Below are 18,879 nucleotides of genomic sequence, written 5' to 3' on the forward strand. Positions count from 1 at the left end.
AGGGCCCAGAAAGCACCTGTCCAATCTCCCCATTTCTTGCTCCCTCCTGCACGCTCTTGTGTGCACGCGTGCATTTCCTTTGTCTCTTGCTCTCCCTTGGAACGCCTACTTCATCTTTAAAATCCATCTCAAACATCACCTCCTCCAGGAAACCCTGGGAGGTCATCAGTCTGGTCTGGATACTTCAGAGCCCACACTGTATGCTCCTGGCTCTAGTTCACACATCTCTGCAAGTCCCTGAAGGGCATTCACCAAGCCTTATTTAATTTGATACCGCCAATGTCTAGTAAAGACATAAGTACTGGTTGATTCAATGACTAAACTAAGAATGGGCATGCCCACCTCCCTCAGGTAAGTAGCCATGGTAAGATATGATGATTTTGGTGATAATACTCAGTACCTCTTACCACCAGGTACCAGTGCACAGTGCCTAGCTCTTTCTCTATATTGTAACAATGTCTCCTGAGTATTCAGCATCCACTGCCATCTAGGCATACTTCAGTCACTGCCCCTACATATCTCCCTCCTAGCTCTCAGAAGAACTTATTATTGGAAGCTCAAAAGCAAAATGTATGTCCAGGGAACACTGCTAGGAAGAGACAGACCTATCATCTAAGGCCAGGTCCCCTTGACACTCCACACCACCCCCCACAAGCCTGCTGTTTCCCAGAGAGGGCAATGGCCCCTTGTTCTTGAAGTAGAGCCTACCTTGCATTGTTCTGTCTGTTCCTCTTTTAAGCCCCCCTGCCCCCCCCCACAACTCTCAGAGCTCTGCTTCCTGCCCAGACTTCTCTCTCCACTGCCAGGAGCTACAGTGGAGCCAGAGTATGCAGAGCCGAGGCTCACGCCAATGCCAGGGAAACAACACAGGCTTTCAGAATCAGGCACTGCTCTGTCTGACTGCTGAGTGACAAAACCTTGCCCAGCTTTAACAAATCCAGAGCCACCAGTGAACATACAAGAATGGGCCTTGAGAATGAACCCAATGGACTGCCCTGGGCAATAAATTTCTCTCCCCTTGGTGCTTGCTTTCAGCCCACGGGACTAACTAGAGACAGCGGGCATGTGCCCTGAATGGCCCCTGTGAAAGTTCCACCCTTCACTTGTTGCTCTACCATCTTACTACCTGGGAATCCTGGGTGCCTAGTAAGTGCTTAACAGCCTGCTCCTCACACCACAGGCTGCCGGCTTCCTACTGGAAATGCTAGAGGAAGTCAACCAAGATCCCGGAAGACAGACGATCCTGCAGCTACCTCATGAAGATGCTCATTTCCCAAGCCTCTCCTGGGCATCTACTACATGTCAGGTTCTGTGCTGGGAGCCAGAGACAGCAGTAAAACTAGACAAGTCCTTCCCTGTCTGAAGGAGGAGGCAAGCCCAGACTTAGCAGGTATAGTGACATGCACTAGGGAGCAGAGACAAATGGGAGAACCTGGTTGCTAGTGTTGTTGTTGTTGCTGCTGTTATTATTATTATTATTTTAGTGTTGCTGAGTGGGGTGGTCAGGAAAGGCTCCAAGCCAAAGCCAAAGAAATCAATATCTCTCTCTCTCTCTCTCTCTCTCTCTCTCTCTCTCTCTCTCTCCCTCCCTCCCTCCCTCTCTCTCTCTCTCTCTCTCTCTCTCTCTCTCTCTCTCTCTCTCACACACACACACACACACACACACGCATGCACGTGCCCACACATTGCATTGATAGGCTTGGGATCTGAGCAGTCATATGACCGAAGAATTCCTGCCCCCAGCTTACCACAGAGCAGGCAGTTAGAGGAAAGCTTTTCTGATGGGTCTGCTCAGTGTCACGAACTCCCCTGAAGTAGGTTCTGAAAGTCTACAGGTAGAAAACCAGCCCACAGCCTGCCTTGTTACAGGTCCAGAAACTCCCAGGTCAGAACCAAAAGCACAATCCACTAGGGGGTCACTTTGAGTCCCTAGGGCACAAGGAGTACTTTTCCTTTGATGGACATGGCTGGCAAATCCTGTCAAGGAGAAACAGTATGCTCTAGTGGGAAGGACCCTGTTGTCCTCAGTTCCTTACCTCCTGCCTCACACAACTCCTGCCCATGCCTGCTGTGGAGGCTGAAGTCAGGTGGTGTGTCCTCAGCATGGAGAGTTAGGTTAGACTGTATCTACCTAAACCACCTGGGTGGCTCCTGTTCCATTCTCCCAGCTTCTAGGAGGCATGGGACTTGGGGTAGGGGTCAGGGTGGGAGACAAGGGTTTTACTCAGGTTTTTCTGATAGGAGCTAGGCCCAGGATCAGAGAGGAAGAAGGGTTCCCATGGCCTCATGCTAAGTTAGACTTTGAACTTGCTGACTTCCAGCATGTGGATTGCTCTTTGCAGCTCACTCCTCATTTTAAATATAGGAATGAAAGCCATTGCTAGCTCAGGTCTGCTGTGATATGGGAAGGGAATCCTGGCTGTCAGAAGGCAATTCAACATGCTTTGAAAACCAAGTGTCCAATGCAGAATGGCATTGAAGTGTCGGTGTATCATGCAACTTAGAGCTGATACTTAGATGTAACCTTGAACTTCAGTCTAGCACTAGAGGTTGTTCCCCAGTTGTCAGCCAAAGACGAAAACAGAAACAAAAAGCAAAAACAAAAAACAACAAAACAAAACAAAACAAAAGCAGCTGACCACAGGAGTTGCTGCCTGAATTCTTTGGCCTTTATGGACTATGCTTAAGGTTCCAGAAGAAGCCTTGTAGAAGGGCATGTTAATAGCATTCCCCACTTGCTCAGGAAGAGAGCCTCAGGTGGGAGACAGTCTGACGGGCAGCTGAAAAGCCACCCCCCAACATGGACCGTGTTAGGAGAGGGATATTTCAGAATTACTCTGATAGCAAAAATCCACAGAGTCAGACTGCAGCCAAGGGTGGCATCTCAGACAAGAAATAACTAGAATAGCCAATCAGAGACCTCGGCGGACCAGCATCAAACCAACACACCTGTTGAAACCTTGGCAACTCTGCCATCCCCAGAAAAGCTTTGTCAGCGACAACATCATCAGGTGAGTTCATTCTGAGAGTACTACCCGTAAACTCATACCAACCTTCCCTGCACAGGTAGAAGCCGGAGCCCACCTGAGGGGCATTACATTCCAGAAAAGGCTGGACGGGCTTGCAGCACGCTGGGGCCTGGCACCAGAGCACTTCTGAAACAGACTGCACAAGGCAGATACCTTCTGCCTGACAGCTGCGTTCTCCAGACCCACAGTGTGGGGGAAGCATCATAGCAAATGGCTCACAAATCCCTAGCACAGCTTCTCTTGGCCCTGGCTGTTTGCACTCATGACCCTCCCTCCCAACACTGTGCAAACTTCCCCACTGCAGGGGATTCCTCCAAGCAGGGAGAGCCACACTAACCCCTTACAGAAGTAAGGTGTGTATGTTGGGGGGGGGGGGGGGGGAGTCCCAGCTCATACAGCGTTTCCCCAATAAGGGTGCCACTGCCTCAAAGGGGGCCCACAAGTTTGGTGTTTGTTCCCATTCTGGGAGTTTCCTGGTGGATTTTGTGTGGAACTCTGACACCATAAGCTGCAGGATTCTCCCGTTAGCCCATTTTTTTTGTTTTAAAGGACTTTGTATTGGTTCTCCTCGAAGACAACAAGCCTCCGTTGAAAACAACTCTAAAGCCCAGACCGAGAGCAGTTGCTTTTAGTCCCATGAACCTCAGTTGAGGTTAGGGGGAGGGGAACCATTATTCAGAGATGGGACCATAGATAGTAGGGGGAGGAGTTTGGTAGCTGGCACCGGAAGGAACTGTACAAGGAGAACCCAACAGTATTAAGATGACTTCCTACACGGAGCTAAGCCCAAGTTTCCCACCACTTGAAGACTCAGGGGACTCAAGAGTGATTCTGCCTGGGTACTGAGGAGCGGTGACACCCAGTCGAGACGTGGTGACACTCACAGGGGCCTGGTGTCCAGTCCCTAGGGGCCCAACTAAGAGCCTCAGGACTCCTGGGAAGCGCGGGGTCAGAAAGGGCGGGTTCGCGCGGAGGGCAACTCACTGAGGAGAAGTTGTGCGGGCCACAGAGCTCGCCCCGGTACTTGCAGGAGAGCAGCATGTCCTCCAACTGGTGGCCCAGGCGGTCCATGAAGGCAGCGCTGATGCCCTCGAAGTGGCGCGGCGGCAGGAAGAGGCGGAAGTCGGCCAGCTTGCGGAACCACTGGCGGCGCGGCTCGTCGCCCCGCAGCAGCTCGCTGACCAGCGGGCGCGCCGTGCGGTTGGGCAGCAGCAGCCCCAGCCAGTGGCCCGCGTAGTAGAGGTCCCCCTTGGAGAGGCGCGGGAAGCGCAGCGGGTTGTTGTTGCACACGGTGACCGCGGGGAACGGCAGCTGGCGGCTCCACTCGCGGTGCACTCGAGTGTGTGACGGGAAGCTGAGCCAGTAAAGAAGGCGGTTCGAAGACCAGGACAGCAGCAAGCCGAGGGACGTGCAGAAGGCCAGCACCCACAGCGCCCGCCGCTGGAAGGAGCCTCCCGCCGCCGTGCGCCCCGCGCACATGTGCCGCAGCCCGTGCAATTTAGTACGACTCAGTGACGGCCGCCCCCTGCGGGCGACCCCTGGCCCCTGCAGTGCCCGATCGCCACTCCGGTCGCCCCCGGGCTGCCTGGCTGCCGCCACCGCCGCGGGCGCCGGCTGCTCGCGGGCCATACGGAAGCGTCCCGGGCCGGTGAGCGCGGTCGCGGGCAGCCGGGCTCCGCCGCTTCGACTCATTCATTCAGCCCGAGGCTGGCGACAGCGGCGGCGGCCCCGGCCGGGCGGAGCCGCCATGGGAGTCCGCAGCAGCAGTGGGAGTAGCAGCAGCAGCCGCGCGCAGCCTGCGCCAGGGAAGCCTGCGCCCGACAGGAGCTCCGGTGGCGCGGCATGCCCGCCCGGCGTTGCCGCCGCCGCCGCCGCCTCCGCGGGCGCTCGCCCGGGACTGAGTGCAGCCTCGGCCCGCCGCCCCTCGCTCTGGCCTCTCCCGAGCGCCTCCCAGGCTCTGCTGGCCCCGGGTCTTCCAGGAGGATGCGAGTCACAGGGCACTACCTCCGGAGGGGCCCCAGTAGGAGCCGCCTTTCCAATCCCTGGGCTCTGTGCCTGCCGTCCTCCCCTCGTCCTGGACTTGGGGGACCCTGAGCTGAGTCCCCCTTGCACCGACTAACCCCAGTTTTTACGCTGATCCCGAGAGAGGGACCACTGGATCACCATGCCTGGTTTGGACAGTCCCGGGGACCCCACCAGTCTGGCCCGTAGCCCAGTGGAGCTGGGACATACGAGAGAAGGCGCCAAGGAACGAGCGCCCCCAGAGGCGCTCCGCGGCTCCAGGCTCGGCGGGTGGGGTGGGTGTGTACTGGGGAGAGTGGTCGCCGAGTGGCGACTTCCTCCTTTCTTTTCCTCCAGGACCCTTCTTTCTCACGGCTGCGGGGGCTGCCTTCCACCGAGACGTCCCCAGGCTTCCCCAAGTCCAGTGCTTGAGTCCCGCGAGGTGTCTACTGTCGTCTGGGGCCGGGGGCTTCTCGGGGCGTCCTGCGGAAAACCACTCGCTGCCGGGCCCCTCCAAGATTGCTGGTCCCAGGGAACTATCGTTTCTTCCCTCGGCACGGGCTGTATCCAGAAAAGCCCAGCTATGCTATTCTTTGCCTCTTTTCCTCCCAGGGCGCTGGGAGCTGGGAACTGCGGAGCCCAGGCAACACCTCCAAGGGCTAATCGGGACTCGCTGCTGATCCGAGCTCGCTGCTCCGTGGGCCGGTCTCCTCTCGAGACTCCAAGTCCACGATGGCGGTGGCAGCAACAGCGGCGGCGGCTGCGCTCCTTTATCGGTGGCCCGGCCCTCCTCGGGCCCCGGGCGAACTTGGGCAGCAGCCGCGCGAGGCTGGCGCGGCTGGGCTATGAGCACCTGCTACTGCGCTCGCTGGCCCGGCGGCTCAGGGCGGGCGGGGCGGCGGCGGCCGCGGCGAGCGCTGTGCGCTCCTGGAGAGGCGGTGCTGACGCTCCCGGCTCCTCCTCGCTGCATTTTAATTCCTGGCCACTGTGGCCGCTGCACTCCGAGCGGGAAGCCTCTTGCTGGAGTTGCGGGGAGAGCACAGATGTGGCCGGTTGTGTCAGCTTGTGGAAGGGGTGGAAAGTAGTAAAAACATTGTGTTTATGTGCAGTCTTGTGCAAAGAAGTGAGGGACGCCTGGGCATGTGAGATGGGCTAGAGAGAGAAGGGACTGTGCAGCGTGGGCACTTGAGCAAGTGTGAGTGCAGTGTCGTGCAGGAGCTGTGTAGGATGTGAACTGTTTATATCTGAACAGGCATTTGTGCCAAACTCTTGAGTTCGTGAAACTGCCTGTGGGTGATGTACTGCGGCTGCTGGAATGTGTCATAAGTGGAAAAGTGCCTATGATGGGCTGTGTGTTCTGCGTATGCATATCCTTGGTGGTAGGTATGAATGAGTGTAGTTTCTGATTTGCATGTGTATGAAATTTTAGAAAGGACTATGTGCCCAGTTTTTGGGAGGAGTTACAGGACTTTTGGCAGGATGGGCTCAAGGGGGCAGCCCCTCTCCTCTGCTTCCCAATTGCCTCAGCCCCTTCTCTGGAAGTGTTCAGCAAGGCTAGAGTAGCTTTCCCTGGAGGTAACGGGAAGGGAAGGGTGAGGAAGGGGATGGCTACTCTAGACCAGGGGCTCCACTATTTTAACCCATTCTCTCTCCCAGAAGCACCCAAGCCTTTCATTAACCCCTGGACACTTACAAACTTTTGATGCTGCCTTTTAAATATTCTGCCTTAACTTTCTTAGGGCACTGAATAAGGTTTGTAATTACAACTGGCCCCACTTCCTAAGTGATGTGAGAGAGGCCAGGGCTTACCCAAGGCAGCACAGCTGGGCAGTGGTTAGCTAGATATCCCATGGGGGCTTGCCATCCCTGGGCTGGTTGTCCCAGGTTCTATAAGAAAGCAGGCTGAACAAGCCATGGGGTGCAAGCCAGTAAGCAGCACTCCTTCATGGCCTCTGCATCAGCTCCTGCCTCCAGGATCCTGCCCTGCTTGAGTTCCTGTCCTGACTTCCTTTGGTGATAAATAGCAACATGGAAGTGTAAACTGAAAAACCCTTTCCTCTCCACCTTGCTTTTGTGGTCATGGTGTTTTGTCGCAGCAATAGAAACCCTAACTGAGGCAAGGCCTCTTTCAAGCCCCTGAGGTAGGGCTGGGATCCTGCTTCTGTAGCTGCCTGGGCATGCAGGATCCACAGGACTTTACACAGACTTTCTAAACATCACTGTGTGAGGCAGCCCTCTGACTTCCCATACTATGGGATAAAAAGGGTTTCCAGACATTTCTGAGAGCAGATGCAATGTGTGAAGAAGCCTGGGTGTGAGAAGAAAGATACCTCAGTGAGTGAAGGATCAGAATTCTGGGACAGGAAACTAGAGGAGGGAATATTTGAGAACGGAGAGGAATCCATGACTTTTGTAGTGACTCAATCAGATCTGTGAAATGATCAGGTCTTTGAAGTGACCAGTGGGTTTCTAAGCAGGAGACAAATGGGGCTAGAGTGGATTTTCTATCCCCATGGGCCTCAAGACTTCCCTTCCATGGAGCAACTCCTTGTATCTAGGCTCTGGAGAAGAGGGTCTCTGAGCCCCTTATCTCCCACTCAGCCACACACACCATATGTATGCACACAGCACACATGTTTGCATACACAGGCACACACTATACATATACACACATCCTACCTGATTATACAACTGCACAAATACACTTGACACATAAGGAACATGAACACAAACATGCCCACCACACATCTTGCACATACGTACAGTACACATTGTATACTGTGTGTATACATGTACACAGTATACAAATATACACAGCTCTATATTACTTGTAACTCACACATTCACAATCAGGTATATATGCACACAACACACACATGCTATGTGTATAGGTGTCCGTGCTCACAGTCAAGCACACAGCTGCACACACCTAGAGGCCCTTTTTCTTTTTTTAATTAATTAATTAATTTTAATTTTGTTTTGTTTTTCGAGACAGAGTTTCTCTGTGTAGCCCTGGCTGACTTGGAAATGACTCTGTAGACCAGGCTGGCCTCAAACTCACAGAGATCCACCTACCTCTGCCTCTGGAGCACTGGGATAAAAGGCACAGGCCAATACCACCTAGCTCATGGAGGCCCTTTTCATATGCCGGGGGAAGAAACTGTTGCTGCTGGGCAGTGCTGAGATTCAGTTTTGGATTTGTTTTCCCTGAAATCGTCTGTCCATTAGTTGTTGGTTGGAAGTTCTGCAAGTGCCAGTGTACCACACTCCCAACAAAAACTCCCACTCTAATACCATTGGTTTAAGACTGAGGATTCCTACCTGGGAATTCTGCGACTTCTTCTAGCCAAGGTGATAGCCTAGAGGTCTGGATTCAGCTACTGTTAGAGCAGCCCCAAGTATGTGACACCTCCCAGTGTCTTTACTCTGGAGTGGCACAACACTCTGTTTTGCCAAAAGCCATTCTGGTTGGTCCTGCTGTCATGAGCTTTTCTTCCCTGGTTCTTTCTTCCTTGAGGTGTACACATGCCACTGTGGGTTGACCAGCTGCCATGTTTACCCTATTTCCCTGTCCATTCTCCAAACAGACAGCATGTACAATAAGGACGTCTTGCTTAGGCCTTCATGGAGTTGGCATAGAAACAGAGAATGTGACTCCAAGCAAAGATTAGTGTCTCTCTTGATGACTGCATGCTCAGCATGTCCCCTAGGCTAACTGAGATGGTTCTCTCTCCTCAGTACTTTGGTCAGCCCAGCAACATTCTCCCTCCAAATTCCGTTGCCTCCTAGGGGATGGTTCCCTTGGTTTACTCTGTTCACTGGTCTTCTATTGCTATGATCCCAACACACTTACACTTTGTGCTGATGTCCCAGTGATGCTTTTCATCATAGCACAGTGTCATTGTACATGTCTAGATCTTTCCTGGGGACTCTGAGCCTTTTGAGGACGAGAACTACATCTCATTCATACTTATGTCCTTGCCTTTCATCTCAGTGTCCAGATACATCAATGAGACCCACTGACACAGGGGGAGAGAGGGGAAAGGAAAGAATACTTCCTTTTAAAACATTACCTGCCAAACATAGAACAACACACATTTTACCTTATTTCCCACTCCAATCCTTTAGGGAAGGAATTTTGGTCATCTTCCTGCTGTTGTTGAACTAACAGCTTTTAGCAGGATTTGAATTGAGTTCAAAGTCTTTCCAATGGCCAGATTTTTCTCCTTTACATCTTGCCTCTTTGAATCACATTATGATAGATATCATCATCATCATCTTTCCTAAGCCAAAGGGATGGTTCCAAATGTTTTATAGTAAAATAAGTTTCATAAATGTTCCACGTGTTTAATCTTAGAAAAAATATTTGTCTACTTTGAAGAGAAGGAACTTTTGCCACAGAGAGGCTCCCTCAAAGCCAGAGAGATATCAAGCAGGAGAACAGGGTTTACATTTGGAGAGCTGGGCTCCATCCCCTTGTTCCTCCCACACAATGGCTCCTATGACACAGATGTCCCTTCCTGGTAGATTTTCTTGGACAAACAAATCTATAAGATTATGCATAAGCTGACCATTGCACCCTCTCCACCAAGAAATAAAAACATAATATGATGACCACCCCCCCCATGATAAGCTTTTAAGAAAAGTTCCTTTGCTTCCTTATCAGCCAAGCATCTACAAATCTACACCTGGCAACTGACATCCTATGTAATGTCGTGTGCAGGGGCAGGAGGGTCTTTCCAGGACTCAGTCCCTGTCCTGGACTGCAACCACCACCATAATTCTTTTCTACCCTAAAATAAGGCTTTGATTTTGGTTTCTATCTGTTTTTTGAGGCATGGTTCTTCCATATAGCCCAGTCTGGCTTTGAACTTTTAATTTTCTTGCCTTGGTCCCTAAGGGTGGGGCCTACAGGTGTATTACACCATACCCAGCAGTTATGTCTCTTATGATTGTGGTGGGCTTTGAGGTTTCAAAAGTCCAAGCCAAGCCTGGTGTCTCTTCCTCTCTCTGCCTATGGATCAGGATGTAGCTCTCACTTACTGCTCCCCTCCACGATGATAGTGGATAACTAAACCACTGAATCTGTAACCAGTATCCCTTAGTCATGGTGTCTCTTCACAATAGTGATAAAATGGAAGTTGGTACCAGGAACTGGGGTACTGCTGTGATAGGCCTGACTGTACTATTGATTGAAGGAATATGGAAAATCTGGGGACTTTGGATGAGAAAAGTAGTCGGATGCTTTAAGTAGTGTTTAGTGGGCCATCCTAGAAAGAGCATGGAAGACAGTGTTAGGGGCCATTTGATCTGTGAGGACCCAGCTCAAGAAGTTTCAGAGGGGAAGAATATTAGTAAGTGACTGAGAGACTGTTCTTAGGATATTTTGGCAAAGCATATAGCTGCTTTTTGCCCTTGTCTTAAAAAAGTTCCTGAAGGCTAAATTGAAGAGTTTTGGATTAATGGAACTGGCAGAGGAGATTTCAAGCCATTCTAGTATTGACTGTGTCGTGTGGTTATTAGTGGTCACTTTTAATGCAGATCTATAATGAAAAGGAGCAAACTGAAAAAGGAAAAATACATGTACAGATTGAGGAGAAAAGGAGCACCTAGAAATGTAACAGAGCTAAGTCCTGTGTTCAAGGAGATAAAACGTTTAAAGAAAAGTCTGATGGTAAATGGGATAAAGGGAGTGGTAACCTCAGGGCAAGATCCCACCCAGCTAAGCTTCCAACTTGTGAAAAGGAATAAAAGAAAGCTTAAGCAGTGAAGAAAAACACCAACAGAAAGCTGATGCAAATATAACTTAAGGAAGAGGCCAAATTTCAGCCCCTTAAGCAGCAGAACTTGGTACTTCAGCCACATAGTTCTGGCTTTAGAGTTAAGGGTACAAGAAAAGGGTTATGGAATCTCCTTCAGCAGGCATGTGTCATGGATGTTCCTGCATGGAGACCCAGAGAGGCCATTGCATGAAACTGTGAAGGTGAAGACCCAAGATGTTGGAGATTCCAGTCATGGGATCCCTGCCAAGAAGAGCTGCATACCAGGTGTGGAAACAGCTCAAGAAAGGGAAATATGTTGTAGTCAACAAAGCTGAAAGGAGTTGTTGCTTTAACAAGCCCTTTGACATCAGACATGAAGATGCAGAGTTTGGAGTTTGCCCAGCTGGTTTTGGGTCTTGCTTTGGTCCAGTATTTCCTCATTATGCTCCCTTTCCTCCCTTTTGGAATGGCAATGTATATTCTGTGCCATTGTATGTTGGAAGTATGTGATCTGCTTTTTGATTTTTATTTTACAGGAGGTTACAGTTAAGAGATTGCCTCGAGTCTCAGAAGACATTTTGGACGTGGGCTTTTAAACAGTGTTGAGACTGTGATAGACAATGGGGACTTTTGAAGTTGGACTGAATGTATTTTTGCATTGTGATATGGCTACAAGCCTGTGGGGGCTGGGGAGTGGAGTGTGGTGATTTGAATAAGAATGACTCTCATAGGCTCATATACTTGAATGCATAGTCACCAGGGAGTGGAACTCTTAGATAGGATTAGAAAGATTAGGAGGTGTGGCCTTGTTGGAGAAAGTGTGTCACTGGGGGTGAGCTTTGAGGTTTCAAAAGCCCAAGCCAAGTCCAGTGTCTCTCCCACTCTGCCTTTGGATCAGGATGTAGCTTTCAGCTACTGCTCCAGGGCCTGCCTGTGTGCTGCCATGCTTCCCACCATGATGATAGTTAGATCAAACCTCTGAAACTGTAAGCAAGCTCCACTTACGTGCTTTCTCTTATAAGAGTTGCCTTGGTCATTGTGTCTCTTCGCAGCAATAGAACAATGACTAAGGCAATGATAGATAGGATCCGTAACTTCTTTTGGCTTTCTCAAGCTTCTCTGAAGACACTGGTGTTCCTGTTTGTTTCCAAGCCCTACCAGTCAGGCATCAAATGCCATTTAGCTCTGCTTCCTCCCTCTCGTGGGAGACCCTTCAGTCACTTCAGGCTGGTTCTATCCTAGAGCACTGTGTGAAACCCTTTTTGTGAAGTCCTCCCATTCCTTGGACCTCATTCAAGGAGAGCCTTATACAATAGTCATATTTCCTCTCATATGGGAACCCCAGTTACTCTACAGAATCAGAGTCCCTCAGTGCTGAAGAGACCCTTGCATCCAGTTGCCTGAAGAAGTCCTCTAGCCAACCTTGTCTTCTCTAGGAGGTGTCCCTGGTTCTTTCGGTTGTTTCTTGCATAGTTCTGCTGTGGCGATGGGGATCCTGAGTCCTGGTTTCTTTATGCTGAAGTCACTAGCTTTGTGCCATTTGAGCATACAAATCCTGCACTAGATCTGGGTCTTCTCACCCCTGGTCTTTGTTTCAGGTATCTTGAGATCTATTGACTGTTTTACTTCTGGGGTTTTGTGGAGGTGATAGGGATGGCAAGGCAGTCCAAGGACAATGGCTTCTTGGTGTACTGGCCTAAACCACTAAGTGTGTTTTCCTTTGGAATGATACTGCAGAATTAGCTTGCTTTGCTTTTAGCATTAGAACTCACGGGCAATGGATACGAGAGTTTTGTGGCTCTACTGCAAACCTACATCCCTGCTCTTTTTTTTTAGTATCTCCATTGTGGCTATCAGTGCGTCTACCTTTCTTTCTTTCCCTCTCTTTCCTTCTTCTGTCTTCTTTGCTGTCCCCAGTCTGGGCCCAAAGCCTCACATTGTTCTCTTACACTTCTCTATCCTGTACTGCAGGTGACCTTGGGAATCTTGGAGCTCTAGGGTGACTGTAGTGTCACAGGACTAGAGCAAATGTCTAGCAATTGCAATGGAGTTTCTCTCACTGGTTTGAGGAGACTGAGAAAGACTTCTCTGTGGCCACAGCTCAGTATCTGTATACTCATTTAACAACCCCTCCCCCGTCCCATGGCCTGACTCTGAGATTGTGGTTCCACCCTTTGAAGCTTTCATTGTATTTTGTCATCCTCACTGTGTGTGCATACCAAACCTCTTGGTGCTCTCTTCCTCACACTCCCCAGGTGATTTTTTTTTTTATCCTATCAGTCACTCATGGAGGCCTATGACTCCCAGAAGGAAGAGCACAGGATCCATGTCTGCGGAAAGGCTTTGCTACAGTCTGCCCAGGGCCAGGAGCTACATGGCTGGAGCACTTCAGTCCTCAAAGCTGAGAACTGGAGCTGCATAGAAGACCAAGTTTTTTCCCTTTGCTTCAGTGGAAGAGGCCTAGAAAGTTGAGGGGCTTTCTACAAACCATACAGCTTGGCACTGATAAAAGCAGGACCAAATGCAGGTCTGATCCCTGTGTACATTCTCAGATGATTGTTTTTTATCCCCTTTGAAATGTTAAAGTATAGCTCACTGCTTGTATTTCCCTAGCCTGTGTAAGGACCTGGGTTCAATCTCCAGCAATACACACACACACACACACACACACACACACACACACACACACACACACTCCATTTGAAATGAGTACTATATCTACAAAGTTCAGAAAGACAAAGGGAGCTTCTGTAGTAATAATGCCTCTCTACATCTGTAGCCACTCATGTTTCCTTCCTAAAAGAATCAATGTGGTCAGTTTCTAGTAGGTTCTATAAATATACCTATAGTCTTTGTGGGCACAGTCTTTGCGCTACCCTCACTTTTTACCTGAAAGGCTGTGTTCAGTGAACGCCATTGACCAGAGTAATTTATTTCCTGTTTTCACATCTTTTTTCCCCATTCTGAATTTTCAGTGGTTTTATGGTTGCCCTTCTCTGACACCTCAATCTAACTTCCGTTACTTTCCCCAATTTCTTATTTTGCATTATTCTGCTCACCCATCCACAAAGGACAGCAGGCTCTGTGACAAGGAGCTAAGCAGAGTTGGCCATTTTATTATCCAGGTACATTAATGTCTAAAAGCTCTCATGTGGCTAACCTCAAACAGCAAGGCAGGTGAAGATATCTTCTCTGAAGCAGATTATATGATGTGTCTGCATAGAACTTAATTTTCTAGTTATATTTTCTTCTGACTAATTATAACTCTTTCCCTCTTACACACACACACACACACACACACACACACACACACACACACACACTGAGTACTCTGAGTGTTGATTGGCAGAGAAAACTACTTGGGACTTAGATGTCTCTGTAGCCAATGTCCAGAGTGAATAAGACAGAACAGAGATCCAAAGATGTCAAGGCCAAATACAATCTTAATGAGCAAGGAACTGAATTTAGAAGAGGAAACTGAGGTAGAGTATAGCAACTTGCTCCGATGATGGTGGTGATTTTGATGATGGTGATGGTGAGGCTGACACCGAAGGAACACTAACTATGGATCTGTTACTATCATAATTCTCAGAACCATCATTACAACTCATCTGTACCAGAGGAAACTGAGGCATAGGCAAGATAAGTAATGTGTCATCAGTGGCTGAGATAAAGCCCAAGTAGCCTGGTCTACAGAATGTGGTCTTAAATACATTGGTTGTAATTTGCTAGAAGTGATGGCGGAAGTGGATGTGTATTGAACATCTGAAGGATCAGGCACCATCTTTGGCACTGGAAGCACATCTGCTCAGATGATGTCTCTGCCTTAGTGGGGGTCTATGGTAAGAAAAACAGGGAAGTACTAGCATGAACTATTAATCAGTAATTGTAACTGAGACTATTCTACTAGACGTGAGGATAGCTTGTTGGGAGGGTCTGGGGAAGGATGTCTCTCTTGATGGATGTAAGACTATCTACTGTCTACTGATGTTTTCCATTCACTTTCATTTTATCCTACCAACTCGTGGAGAGTTGGGTGACTTCTGTCCAAACTGGACACACTTTCAGCCAGGGTGAGAGACAGGCAAAGGCATGACCCCATGCTGAGGGTTAAGTGAGTTGGTTTTTTAGTTTCTTTTGATGTCTTGTTGATGTAGATTCTGAGCAATAATTAATCTGTCTCGCTCTCATACCCATTGCCTGAAACTTTATTCTATGCTTAGACTTCCATACTTGAGTCTTTCTTGAAAGCTTGGTTGTGACCATAAAGTTAGCAGAGAAATGGAGCCTTGCACACTTTCCTAGCCAATTTGCTCTCCCCTATACATAACAAAACTCTTGTTAAAATAGTTAAGCATAATAACCCTCTCCAGCAGTAACCACCCACTCATGATGAAAAGGCATGCAGTTAAAGTAAGATTTAATGAAATATAAAACCCCAGGTACAGTTAGGCGTTTTATTCACAGCTCCTTGACTGTCCCCATATTCTTTCTAATCATGAAAATCTTGCCCTGGCTCTCACCTCTACTTTGGGGAGTACCAGCTCACCAGTCCTGAATCTGTCTTGCCGACAGATCCTCTGCTGGGGCTCTGAGATGTAAGGCCAGGTTGATTCATCAAAAGCTGCATTCAGACTGCTTTCCCTGGTCACTGGGGTTTTCCTATGTGTCAGCCACCAATGGTTTGTTTACTCTCCTTGATTTACAAAAGGCTTGGCCAAACCATTGCCTTGGGGTCTGCTATATCTAGTTTATTCCCTTGTCCACCCCAAGGAGAGGCCTTGAGGGAGAGATTTAGTATCTCTGTCTGCAGTGGGATAGACCAGTGTGATTATCCAAATGGAAGAATGGAAGAGGAGGGGAAGAAGGTAATGGCAGCAACCAGGTATCAACCCAGAACTGTTATATGCATCTCTAAGAGGGCCTTGAAAGCGCTTCCTCCATGGGTAATATTATCCATGTCAACAGAAGAAGACATAAGAGATGTTTCATTGTTCAAGTTTCATTCTCTCTATTGTTGACTTAGGCACAGCTTAGACCACACTGGCTGTAATCATCCGGGAGCCTGTGCTAGAGCCAAGTACAGCGTTATGCCTCATTTTTTTGGGAAAAAAAAAATGAAGCCCAGAGAGACAAGTTAGTTGCCAAGGGCCACACAGAGTGTGCCATGTAGGTGGCACAGCTTAGATTCCAACCCACTCGAGACTCAAATGTGTTGGTAATGACTAGAGAGGCAGAATTCTGGGAGCCAAGAATGAAAAGTGACAAAGTATGTGTCAGTGCAACTCAGTTCTACAGAAAACTCTGCGGGGGAGGGGGAAGGGATGGCAGAATTAACTGAGGACAGACATGGGGCTCTGAGGCTCTGCTGTGGCTGTGGGGGTGCTCCTCTTTCAGCTCTGGAGAGATGCCAATCAGAGCAAAGCTCAGATGGCAGCAGCCTATTGGTTAGGAAGAGGTCTAGGGAGTACTCCAAGGGCTTAAGTGCTAAGCTGGGCTCAGTAAGTTAGAGAGAGCCACACAAAATACTTTCTCTCTCAACAGTCAGATGGCATTACACACTGAGAGCCACCGTGTGGTCACCAAGTAGGAACTCAAGTCTACAAACCATGGTCTTTCATCCTAGGCTCCTTTGTTTCTTCTCTCATATCTCCCCCACCCCTTCTTTCCCTTCTTCTCCCTTCCCACCCCTGCCTATTCCTTCCCTACCTCAGGGTTGCTTTCTTCTTACCACTTCCTTAGCCCATACATACCTACACTTACTCATTCCACGTCTCTCCTCAGCCTACAGCACTAACACGCAACAGTAGACTCACAACGGTTTTCTGGAAAATCCAGGAGTGATAAAGCCAAGCTCACAGCTTGGTGAGTCACAGGAGCTATGAAAAAAGCTCCTAGCCTCTGAACTGGCAATTCCACACTCTAGAAGTTTCTCCAAGGACACAAACCCAAATCACAATGGAACTATGGAGATATTCACAGGAAGGCTCTTCATAGAAAAAAAATTAGTGTCCCCATGCCCAACAATAGAGGAGTCATCAGACAAATGATGGAGAGACACAATGTCACCAGGAAATCATGCTGTTTTATAGAGAACATGATGAAGGTGCTCATACTTTGTTTGCATCAGATAAGAAAAATACAGAGTAAACCTAACCAGAAAACAGAGAGCACACCCACTCTGCCCACAGCCATACAGAAACTAACTTTGAATTCAAAGGATGGCCATAAATAGGCTATTTCATAAAGTTCTTTCAATTTGGTGTCAAACAAAACCCAAGCCCAGCAGTGTGTGTGGAGGCATGTTGTAAGAACTGTCCCCGTAAAGTGACAATACTAGTATTTTATGTCATGACCCCTCTGACCTTCTGGCCAACCTGACCATCCTCCCCAGCCAGTACTGTAGTAAAAGCCAGTACCAACCAGTAGAAGTGACCACAGAAGTCATCTTGATGTGGATGATAATGCTCACCCTGACTTTCATGTGTTCTAGAATGTTCCTTCTTGGCTTGTAACTCCTGAGCCTGCTTTCATTATCAGTGTCTACCAAGACCTTCACCTGTCTCAATCCCCTTTAAACACAAACCCTAATGATTAGTGGTATAGTAGATACCTTGTGACCAAAGAATGTTCACAATAAAATCTTAGTGTTAACACACGTGTACGTGTATACTCATGAGCATATACACTAATTAAAGGCCAAGGTTAGTTATTTTTATGTCACTGTGACAAAATGCCTGTCAGAAGCAACTTTGGGGAGGAAAGATTCATTTGGCTTGTGAGGGTTTAAGAGGGTTTCAGTCCATCAAGGCAGGAATGGCATGGTGGGGTAGCTCAGATCGTGACAGTGAGAGAGAGTAGCTATAAGGCTCTTCACATCACAGTGACTAGAAAGCAAGAACCAGAGATGGACATAACCTTCAAAGGCCTGTTTAGAGTAGCTTCCCTCTGCCTGTAGGACTCATCTCCCTAAATTTCTGGAATGGCACTATTAGCTGGGCGGGTGGGGGGCAAATATTTAAATATGAGCCTTTGGGGGAGCATTTCAGATTCAAATCATAACATCCAACCTGGATCAAACTCTCACCAATAAAGAAGAGGTGTTTGGGTGAGAATGACCTCCAAGCAGGAGCTTTTCAAGGATCATTTCTGCTTGTTTTGTCTCTGTCACCTGTTCCTGCTCTCTTTCCAGTGACCTTACCGACTGCCGATTGAAATTTTGGCTAGATCACCTGATCTAGTTCCCTTGATCCTGGTTGGACATTGATCACCATAAAGGGATGTGTATTTTTCAACTACAACTACACTCCACACTTCACTATGGTTTGAATGTCCTTTCGTCTACTTTTTTCCAGTTTAGAGGTAGTGTGAGAAGGTAAGGAAAATTATCATTTGAGCAGTTGACATGTATGTCACAATATCTATAATAATTAATAATAATACTTATGATGATAATAATTTAAGAGGATAGTAATGTGACAGATATGGTATTTGGATCTCTGCACATATCTCATTTAATCCCCTCAGTAACTATAATGAAACAGGTGTCATTGTTTCTATTATGTTACGGAGAATTCCCAGACTGAGAAATATGAAGTGATTTATTACAGTCAGACTCGGGCTTGGCTGACGTCAAATCCTCCCAGCTCTTGCCTCACACAGTACAGCCTTCCAGGTACTAAAGCCTCCATGTGAGGGCTATGGATAAGGAAGTCTCTGCTTTTCTTGGTGCCTGCTGACTATTTATGTAACAGTCCTCTTAACAGTTATTGTTTTGGGGGTTTTCTTGGAGGGGTGTTTTTTTTTTTTTTTTTTAGAACCTCTGTAGAAGAGAAATGACATATATTTTGGAAAGTATAAGATAGGCTTAAGATTCAAGAGGACCTGAGAGTCTGAGTATGTGGCCAAACCCTGACCGAAAAAGGAAACACAAAACAACCACCCCCCCCCCCCCCACACACACACACAGATAAAAGCACTAAAAATAGGCGATGTTTCATGTTGGGTCAAACTCTATATGTTTCGTAAAATCCTGAATATTTTAGCCCAAAATGATAGCAGGGACTCATAGTGAGGACCCCGAGCCT

General features: G+C 48.3%; 1 protein-coding gene across 3 annotated transcripts in view; it reads right to left on the reverse strand.

Annotated features, from left to right (window-relative positions):
* Asic2 (acid sensing ion channel subunit 2) overlaps positions 1–18,879 on the reverse strand; it is a 1,075,866-nt gene that overhangs the window by 270,466 nt on the left and 786,521 nt on the right. The window contains exons 1-2 of one of the 3 annotated variants that reach the window (XM_036197769.1): positions 4,916–5,966; positions 4,014–4,751 (exon numbers count right to left, since the gene is read on the reverse strand). The exons of 1 other annotated variant lie outside the window; for it this stretch is intronic. In XM_036197769.1, coding sequence (XP_036053662.1) covers positions 4,014–4,721 — 708 coding nt within the window. In that variant the 5' untranslated portion in view covers positions 4,722–4,751; positions 4,916–5,966. Of the gene's footprint in view, positions 1–4,013; positions 5,973–18,879 lie in introns of those variants that run through there. One more of the 3 variants, XM_036197772.1, reaches the window with a different exon arrangement.

Source organism: Onychomys torridus, chromosome 8, assembly GCF_903995425.1.
Source record: "Onychomys torridus chromosome 8, mOncTor1.1, whole genome shotgun sequence".
NCBI lineage: Eukaryota > Metazoa > Chordata > Mammalia > Rodentia > Cricetidae > Onychomys > Onychomys torridus.